Source organism: Lathyrus oleraceus, chromosome 4 (genome assembly GCF_024323335.1).
Source record: "Lathyrus oleraceus cultivar Zhongwan6 chromosome 4, CAAS_Psat_ZW6_1.0, whole genome shotgun sequence".
Classification (NCBI taxonomy): Eukaryota; Viridiplantae; Streptophyta; class Magnoliopsida; order Fabales; family Fabaceae; genus Lathyrus; species Lathyrus oleraceus.
In genome coordinates this window covers 318,548,716-318,559,081 of record NC_066582.1, presented here as the reverse complement: position 1 = coordinate 318,559,081, position 10,366 = coordinate 318,548,716, and the positions used below count along the sequence as shown (strand labels likewise).

At 34.6% G+C, this 10,366-nt stretch overlaps 1 protein-coding gene and 1 non-coding gene across 2 annotated transcripts; one reads left to right on the top strand and one right to left on the bottom strand.

Annotated features, from left to right (window-relative positions):
- The first annotated feature begins 1,769 nt into the window (after positions 1–1,769).
- On the top strand, positions 1,770–5,308 carry LOC127075293 (uncharacterized). Its single transcript, XM_051016777.1, has 5 exons — positions 1,770–1,958; positions 2,924–4,235; positions 4,316–4,588; positions 4,674–4,829; positions 4,927–5,308. Exons 1-5 carry the CDS (start codon positions 1,951–1,953, stop codon positions 5,110–5,112), a joined length of 1,935 nt encoding a protein of 644 aa, XP_050872734.1. The 5' UTR covers positions 1,770–1,950; the 3' UTR covers positions 5,113–5,308.
- Positions 5,309–8,975: 3,667 nt separating this feature from the next.
- On the bottom strand, positions 8,976–9,082 carry LOC127077588 (small nucleolar RNA R71). Its single transcript, XR_007787381.1, has one exon. It is a non-coding gene; the product is annotated as a small nucleolar RNA R71 (small nucleolar RNA).
- Between the last annotated feature and the right edge of the window lie 1,284 nt (positions 9,083–10,366).

Genomic DNA, 10,366 nt, shown 5'->3' with positions numbered 1-10,366 from the left:
GAGACCTCTCTATGAGTCTGCTCCCCCCAGCGTCTTCTTTAGACATCTTGGTGTGATACTGGATGATTTCGAGAGTCACTTATTACTAGAGGAGTATCATATGGTGTTAGCTCTTGTACACTGGGCATATGCAGATGACTACATGACATGGTTCTATAGGGTGTAACACCCAATCATGACACTAGACGCTCCTGGAAGACCACTTAGGCCAATTAAGCAAGAGGTACTTAAGGCTAGGGATAACCATACTGAGAGCGTGTCGGCACCTTCTCGGTGTGTTATGGGGATGGGTAGAGCAGACATATGGGCATGTCTCTTTAAAGATGTAAGTCCCTAGTTGCCTCTCATGGAGAACATGATTGTCGAGTTACGAAATTGTCGTGCAGTACAGGCGGAGGAGGAGGCATGGGGTTAGGCATACATAATAGTCTATGTTTTTATGTATTATTTTTTTGTATTGTCGAACAAATGTTATGTATGGTCTTGACATTTTGGATTAATGTATAACTTTTTACTTTCATTTAACTTTAATATATCTTGATTTTACTTTGGTTTTACTTTAATATAACTTGATCTCAAAAATTACAATATTATGACAATGGTGCTACTCTGAAATGATTCAGGGGATTCCAAGAGATGCGTCTCCAAAATAATCCCCCTTTTGCAATTAACACACTTCCAATACATCTTAAAGGACTACAGGGGATATTTGCATATGCATCTCCACATACACTCAAATACCATACAAATATGCATCTCCGGACCATACTTTGTTGAAATTGGGGTGTATCTCAGCAACACGCTTGTTGGAGTGATTTTTTATCTATCGGGAGATGTATCTCTAGACACATGAAGGACATTTTTGAATTTTCTAGGATGTGGAATGCACTCATAAGAGTGTAATGAGCATTCCCATTTATTTTTTAAAATTTAGGCCCCTATATTTTGAGGGCCTTAAAAGTTAGAAATTTTTTACCCCACCCTCTAAATTGACAACTCTATCTGCAGTTTAATTTATTCATATGATTTAGTATTGTACACTCCTAATTTACATATTTTATCAACTTATTTCTATACACTCCTAAATTACATATTGCAGTTTTGAGCATTATATATTTAAAGAAAAAAGTTATCATATATTTTTTTAAAATAAAATTATAATATATTCCAAAAAAAAAAGATTGAGTCACAAAAAGAGATGGCAAATTATACTGATACCCTCTCAAGAGGAAGAAAATCTAAAAAAAAAGGTAAATCTAGCCTAATTTTTTACATAATCTTGACGTATGTCCAGAGGGGCGTGAATAGATCCGAGTTACAAATTTGATAAAAATAGGTTTTAAAAATTAAGACGCAGAAACAAGGTACAAATATCCTAAATCAAAAATCATCTAACCGAATTCGCTATCAAAAAGTTAGGATATGCGTATTAAAGACAACACTATGTTAATGCTTCACAAATCGATCAACAACAACTAACCACAACTAATTGAATGCTAAATAATACATAAAAGTCTATCTCCAATAATAATTCATACAAAAATACAAATGAGATAATTTATCGAATACTTAGTATGTCATTAGTAATGTTTGAAATTCTATTTTTAATTGTTATTCTAGAAATCCAATCACAACCAAATAAATTTAAGATGTAAAAAAACACCAATTTCCGCATAAAAGCTCATTTAGAGCTAGTAAGAAAAATAGGGTGTACTTAGTAAGTTAACTTAATGAATTAAAGGATAGATTTATACACAAAAAAGCAGCCCAATTTTAAAACAAGAGAAGCAACATTTACAAAAAAAAAAACTCTCCCACCAAATTGTCTCTCCACGGCGCCTCCGACAACATATGTCGTCAACGCTACCATGTCCCACCTGATCCTCACCGACCCAGGTCGAGGATGTTCTGTTTAACATCGGAACTCATCGTCCCAAAATCCACGTCATCATGTCAAGGTTCTTGTTTTTCTTCCTTTGAAAAATAATATACTGTCTCTGAATTTTCAATGCTTATATATTAAATACTCTCTCATTTCATTCATCAGTTACAAATTAATCACGGTAATACATGCATTCAGTTATTGTATAAATAATCTTAATTTCAGTAATGTCAATTGTTTGGATCACTCATATTGAATGTCAATTGGCATATACTTGTTTGCCTCAATTTCTTCTCTTTAATTTTTTAGGGTATGTATTGGTAGTGTTATTATAACTTGTAAAGTATAGAGCCTATGAAGTATGAACATCACGACATGGATACTGAACATGTCGATACTAGCAATAATTTGAAAAAAATGAATAAATTGAACTTAATCAGAAGTGTTCGTGTCAGAGAGTCCGACACTTACATGAACACTCTTCTTTAGGAGGTGCTATAGGGCATATAGCTCTTAGAAACATGTTTGCATGGACCTAAATGAAAAGATTCTAGAGCTAGAGAGAAACTTTGCTTTGGAAAATTCTGATTCTGGTAAAAAAATAATTTACATTGAAATCTAAACTTTACCTAAGTTTTGTTTATTAATTTTTGAACTTCAAAACCTAAATGTTTTAGGAGTTTTGTTTGTATGACTTTCTATGATTTCGTAGGGGAACATTTTGCATTTTTAAGAACTTATCATGTAAATATTTAGAAGAACTTGTAAAACTAGCTTATGAAATAAGCCATAAACTTTTTTTCAGCTTATTTTAAATTTTTAATGCACTGTTCCATTTATACCCACACCTATTGTCCGAGAGTGAAGTACCAGATTTTTACTGAGATTTATGGCACTAGTTTTGTTGCATTTTATCGGGATAGAGCTTTCAGCTAGCTATTGCATTGTTCTCGGATATTTGTTTGTGTATTTTGCATCTTAGCTTTGTTTGAGACTTTGAGTTTTAGCATATGAAGAGTAAATGTTCAATCTGTCTTACAGGCTTCTCGCTAGTGGAAATGTCAGAAGGTTTGTGCATTCTTTTCGCCAGAAGCAGAACAACGGCAACTTCGAAGGGTTCCATCCAACTGGGCTCCCTTACTCATCATACAAATTTTTCTCATACATCGGAGTTGTACAGAAAGGACAGACTCCATTTACGTTATTTAAATCTAATGTTAAGCGGTTGACAAATAGCAAAGCGAGGAGCTTGTACACCCAACCTGCAAATATTGTAAAATACCAGCATAGTCAAGTTCTTTGGAACATGATGCGTTTCCATAAAGGGCCGGCTCTACCTCCGGTAGGTCAATTTACCCGTGCGGTAAGTCTAGCTATCGTCAAATCAAATTTTTTTGTTCATGGTATGATTGCTGTCATAATAAGCACATGGACGCAAGGTAAATTAGCCGAAGCAGAAGCATTCCCGAAAAGGGATTTGTTGTACTTACACGCAAATGATGGACGTGTATATTTAACCTCGGCTCTATTGGAAGCGTTTGAGATGTTTATCTTGTTTCTAAGGGCTATGTATTTACTGATTTTGTTCACTCCTTGCATAGCTATGACTCCTTTCGTTCACTATTTAGGTATTGAATTTAGAAAAACATGGATTCGTGTTGTACGTCTTACACTTGCAAAGGCTGGCCCGGCGTTCATTAAATGGGGTCAATGGGCTGCAACCCGACCTGATCTATTTCCTAGGGATCTCTGTGGTGAACTTGCAGAATTTCAAACCAACGCACCATCGCATAGTTTTAGTTATAGCAGAAAATGTATTGAAAATGCGTTCGGTCGCAAGTTGAATGAAATATTTGAAAAGTTTGAGGAGGAACCGGTAGCTTCGGGTAGCATCGCTCAAGTTCATCGAGCTACACTAAAGTACAAATACCCTGGTCAGCAAATCAAGAAGCCTGTTGTTGTAGCAGTAAAGGTCCGACATCCCGGGGTTACGGAAGCAATTAGAAGGGATTTCTTCATTATCAATCTTGTTTCGAAGATTTCGTGTATTGTTCCTAATTTGAAGTGGTTGAGATTAGATGAAAGCATACAACAATTTGCGGTTTTTATGATGTCTCAAGTTGATCTTTCGAGGGAAGCGGCACATCTTAATCGTTTTATCTACAATTTCCGGAGGTGGAAAGACGTTTCATTCCCGATACCTTTGTACCCTCTAGTGCACCCTTCTGTTTTGGTAGAAACCTATGAACAAGGTGAAAGTGTTTTGCATTTTGTTGAAGAACTTGAAGGTCACGAGCATATCAAAAGTTCTCTCGCGCATATTGGAACACACGCTCTTTTAAAGATGCTTTTGGTAAAATACTCTGAATTCTCATGTGATTTGTTTTCTTTTCTTTTCGCCTTTTTGAATCTCTTAATCGAATCTTTTTCCAGGTGGATAATTTTATTCATGCAGACATGCATCCCGGAAATATTCTTGTTCGTATGGCGAAAAGGAAATCACCACCCGCTGTACAGCTCTTTAAGTCAAAGCCTCATGTCATTTTCCTCGATGTAGGCATGACTACCGAACTTTCTAAGAGGGAACGAGAATCTTTACTGGAATTCTTTAAGGCTATCGCACTTCAAGATGGCCGTGGTGTTGCAGAGTGCACACTTAGATTATCGAAACAACAGAATTGCCCTGACCCAAAGTCTTTCGTCGAGGTATTGTATTATTGACATACCAATGTTCCGTAATTGTTTCAGCGTCCACCTATTATTTTTTCCTGAATTCTCTATCGTTTAACAGGAAGTTGATAAATCATTTAAGTTATGGTCGTCCTTAGAAGGCGAAGCTGTCCACTCAGGCGAACGAATGCAACAATTGCTTGAGCATGTTAGGCAATGTAAAGTCAATATAGACGGGAATATTTGCGCTGTGATAGTGACTACATTAGTTCTTGAGGTAAGTTCTGCCTATTATTTTATGGTTTTTATCAAAATTTTCTTAGTATTCTTATGCTTAAACATGAACTGATATTTTGAGTTTGTGTTGCATTTAGGGGTGGCAACGGAGACTTGATCCCGATTATGATATGCTGCATGCATTGCGGACGTTGCTATTTAAAGCAGACTGGGCAGAAGAGTCTCTAGCTTATGCTATTGAAGCGGCTCTTTTGAAAGCTCCCCGTACAGTGCAGAAAATTTGGTATGCATTAATGAAAATCGTATCATCCGATTCAATTTAGACTGCATTTAATCGGATTGAATCAGATTTTTTGGATTTAGACAGACTAGTTAGAAGATGTTCATATTGATTTAATCGTATTCACAACAAGTTTTGATTTTTAAAATGAATCTTAGACACTATTTAGTGTTTGTATTGTTTTGTAGATTATATTTACAATTTATAAATCTTAAATAAAAAAAATTGAGTCTTGCTTATATTATGAAAGTAATTAAGATTTGCTAATAGCAAAATTACGTCCATACAAAAAAAACAGTGAAAGATGAAACAAAATTGGTTAGAGGTAGGCTTTCATTCTTGTTTGTGATTTCCAGTCAGCTGTGAGGAAGAAAAAAGTGACATCAAAACCACTGGTTAGTTCTTTTTTTTGGTTACATGGTTAGCTTTCAGAATTGTGAAACAAAATGGAAACAAAAAAAAATCATAAATTGAATAACTCATCTTTTAAAAAATGAAAGAAACGTTTTAGTTTTGCATGAGAAATTTCTCAATTTTTTGTTAATTGTCAATTTAGTAATTGCATATTGGGTTGGACATATATTGAAGGAAAAAAAAGAAGAAGGGAAAACCACCTATTTTGTTTATTATATTGATTATCTAATTAAAAAAGTTGTGCAATCTTTTTTGGTACAAGAGACGACCCAGAGAAAGAAAAAAAGAGACTAAAGACTAGGGGTGGCAAAACGGGCTCGGTCCATTGGGCATGCCCGTTTTGCCCGCATTTTTGTGCGGGGCGGGCCAAGGATTTAGGCCCTCACCCTCAAATGTGTTCGCCCCGCCCCGCCCCGTTTTTTTCGCGGGCTTTTGCGGGCACGTTTATTTACATAAATTTTTGTATTTTTAAGCTTAAAGAGTGTAGTGCCCGCAAGTTTTCCCCGCCCCGCCATCACTTTTTTGCGGGACGGGTCTAAGTTTTAAGCTCGCATCCTCAACTATGACCGCCCCGCCCCGCCCCGTTTTTTTGCGGGCTTTTACGGGGCGGGCCTAAACGGGGCGGGCATGCCCGTTTGCCACCCCTACTAAAGACTCTAATACGACTAGGAATCAAGGCTCCATTTTTATTATCAGGGAAATTGATATTCAATTCATTCGATATGAGAATCGAAAAAATGAGGAGATTATTATTATTCAAAATAAGATTATAATTTGTTATCTAATCAATATCATAAAATGAAGTCCTCTAATGTGTGATAAGGAAATCTAAAACTAAGTTTTATTAGTGGTTGATTGTAAATCAAGGGAGATTATAAGCAAAATCTCCCAAATGTGAGAGAATTGAACCAATCTCTCATCTGCGAGATGAACTATAATAAATTTTTGTGTGTGATCATTTAATCCTATTTTATTTATCTTTCCATTTCTACATTCGTTATGCTTGAGAATATCAAAAAAGTTTTAAATCAACCACAATTCAACCCCTTGTCTCTTATGTTTTTCTTACTTTCGGTTGGCATTACTATATTGATTATTATTTAAACACTTAATTGTGTAAGAGTAAAGTATTTTCTAAGAAAAACATAGCTAACTTGGGAGATGAATCAACCTTTGGATCTAAACATTCTTTCATTTTTAAATCACTCATCTTCAATGGAGATAATTGATAACTCATATGCTGTGAGATATTTAAGCCCTTAACATTTGAATTTTTACTGCTTTATTTGATTTTAATTTGAATATTGAATTGAATTTTGTTGTTTTTAGCTAGATTAGTAAAGTACACACCAGGTGCCCTGTCTTTTGAATTTTATGTGTTTTTGAATGTGCGGGAGTTACCCTGGTGACGAGTTATGTCGTGCCAGACATGCATTTCTTGTCCAACAGGCTTTAGGGCAAGAAAATGTTGAATGGAATGGAAAACATCAAGAGGAAGGAGAAAAAATAAAGAGTTGATGTGGAAGAAGGAAGATGAGTTGGAAAGTAAAAGCATAAGATCAAAGCAGTAGAAGATAAAAGACTGCAAAACAGTACAACTACTATAGCGCACGACTTGTCCCCTTTGCACAATAGGTCTACAACCAGACGCTTCGTCCCTTGCACGCGATATGCATCTCTCCTGGTACTGGTACAAAGGAGAAATAATGGAGGGAATATGTTGATTCTCATGAGCTCAAAACTAATGGATAATCATGAAGCCCATTATCCAATACCTCATAAAAGCCCAGATGAGTCTGTCTATAAAAGGATCCTTGGAAGAAATGAAAAGAGGTTTAGAATGAGATGAATTTTTTTTAGAGAAACTTGTGTGAAAGCTAGTTTAGTCAAGTTTAGAGAATTTCTCTTCTTCTCAATTATAACGCACCAATATCTGGCGTGAAAAACCCATTCTCTTGTTGATTGAAGATTGCAAGAAGATGAAGAAGATACTCTTAGATTTTCATTTCTTTTTCATTATGTGTTTAAGAATGTTTAAGTTAAGAACCAGTGTTGATGTATGTGCTGAGCTCATCACGAGCTAAACTATTTTATGTTGAACAATGTAAAGTTAATATGGATTAATCTTTTGTGTCATTTGATGTGATGTCAATGATTGATTTTATAATGCATTTTACTGATACAAGTCTGATTTTTTGGTTGATCATATCTTAGAAAAAGATAAAAGCTTGTTGATGCGAGGAATCAATTAACAAGTGGAACTCGTGATAAATATGATTTAAAATAGTAGGATAGACATATTCACTAGAATAGTTACTTTAGGCATAAAGAGCTACAATCATAGGGAAATTTTTGAAAAGAAACCAGACATGCATTAGAGTTAAACGTTCATAAATTTGTCTCATTGCTTTCTTGCATATGCTTCTGATGTTGTATGAATACACCATAATATCACGTTCCAACCTCATCTGACACGACATATCACATCATACTCACACAATAGATAAGTTATATTAATGGATCATCGCCCAACATATTCTCCAGTAATGATTTCACTTATTTAAACCAAACTTAGTTCTATCATTGTTTACTAAAATCTAAACTTGTGACAACCATAAATTATTGTTAGTTTTTTTCCATGCTCATTCACAAAAGATAGTTTTGCAAATCAATCAAAGTTATTACACTCCTTGTGGAAATGATATTCTTACTTTTTTTATTAGTTGCTAATGTGGATTGTGTATACTTGCGCGTTATATAGTTTTCACCCAATAGGTTTTTGGCGTCGTTGATAGGGATTGTGTCAATAACATTTTTATTTTGTATAAAACCTGGTTTCTTTTTGTGAAAAGAGCATTTGAACTTATGACATTTTCTGTAATTTTGTGACACGACAGGTGCTTAGCTGTTACATGCGCAGGTTGTTGACTCCAGTATACAAATGAGATCTTGAGCTAGAAAGAATACCAAGATTACTAAGGAGATTTCAAGCTACTAGTTAATTACCAGGAAGTTATCCGCCTGCTATTGTCTTTGGTAACTTTGAAGGAAACTTTGAAGAAGAACCATTTGAAGAAGAATAAATCATGACACATAATGACATTATTGGAATTTCCAACGATATGGCAAGAAACATAAGGGAATATGCTGTGTTTGATCCCAATTTCATGAATATAGGGATTATAAGACCAAAGATCACAATGACACAGTTCAAATTCAAGCTTATGATGTTCTAAATGTTACAAGAAATACGCCAATATTCAGGAGCTACCAGTGAATATCCACATTTGCACTTGAGGCCATTCTTGGGAGTAGCTAGCAATTTCAAAATACAGTAGTTAATGACAATGCTTTTAGAAACAGGTTGTTTCCATACTCTCTAAGGGATAGAGCAAAGAGTTGGTTGAATTCTCTAGAACCCAATTCCATAGCCACATGGAATGCCTTAGCTGAATTTTATTAGCTAAGTATTTTCCACCTGTCAAGAATGCCAAGATTAGAAATGAGATTACCTCATTTAGACAAGGAGATGATAAATCATTATTTGATGATTGAGAAAGATTCAAGAAGTTGTTAAGGCAATGTCATCACAATGGAATACCAATATGTATTTGTAGCGCTATTTTTTTTTAGATTAGGCTATTGATTAACTTAAATCGCAAAGCAAGAGTCGCCATTGCTTTTATTATTTCCAAAGGTAAGGGAAAAAGAACGAACAAAATCCAAAGAAGTTTTAAAACAAAACTAATAAAAAGAGATAAGGGTCCGATGGTTAGTTATGCAAAGGGAATGTATTAACATCCTAAACATCTATAGTACTCTATAGGAACCTCTTTGAAAATATGTGCATTTTGACTTTAAAATGGTGTTGTTTGCAAAAGATTTGAGATATGAGAAAACGAATCTTTTTGTAATTTTTGTGTTTGCCAAGACTTTCTGAGTCTCATGCCTATGTACCAACAAAGTGCAATCGAGGATCAAAACCTCGTAGTTCGTGGTAAAAATAACAAGGATGTTTTCTTTGATTCATTTTTAATGAAAAAACATTTTGTCATTTTTAGGAGAATACTCAACTAGTCACCCAAAAGTATGAGAACTTTGCATCACCACAGAGAAGGGCTCCAACTTGGATAAAGATCAACAAGTATGTCAGTAACTCTCTTAGGTGAAAAATAATTATCATCATTACTATGGAGATATGAGAGTTATATCTCAACTATGAAAATGACTCATATCTAAACTCTGAGAAAAGTTTTAAAAGAAAAAGTGCACAAAAGGCACAAAATGGTTTGAATGAGTTATGTATTTTTAATCTTTTGAAATTTGTTTGAATATGCGTAAGATGTATTAGCATTTATTAAGAAAAAGATTTTGAAAATCACTTGACAAAAGTCAAGGTTTATTGAGAAAGTGGTTCAAGTTTTAAAATAAGAAGGTTTTTGAAAAAAGAGAGAAAATTTTGAAAATTAAAGAAAGGGAGGAGATAGAGAGACTATCCTAGAACATAAAATAAAAGCTATGGAGGAAATACCTAACCAAGAGACAACAAGCTTTATGACATAAGTCAAGCAAGAATTCCCGCCTTTGGATTAAGCCTCAAGCAAGTCAAATAAGCAAAGAATAATCCATATATCAGATGAAACCAAAGTAACCAAGCCAAGTCTTCAAAAGAAGTCCAAAATCAAAGGTACCAGATGAATCCCAAGGTCTCAAATCACAAACTCCCAAAGCAATGGTTAAGATACTAATTCTAAGTTCATAACTCCACAACAATACTAATGATAGTAACCACAAGTCCATGAATCAGGAGAACCAATTTTTTAGAGTTTTTTCCTTTATTAATGTCTTAAAAGAAAAAAGAAGTCCAAAATGGATAAAGAGAA

Bases quoted from the DNA above. Each gene is read 5' to 3' on its own strand.
- LOC127075293 (XM_051016777.1), top strand. The intron at 4,236-4,315 runs GTAAAATACTCT...ATCTTTTTCCAG, and splicing joins CTCTTTTAAAGATGCTTTTG to GTGGATAATTTTATTCATGC. The intron at 4,830-4,926 runs GTAAGTTCTGCC...TGTTGCATTTAG, and splicing joins TGACTACATTAGTTCTTGAG to GGGTGGCAACGGAGACTTGA.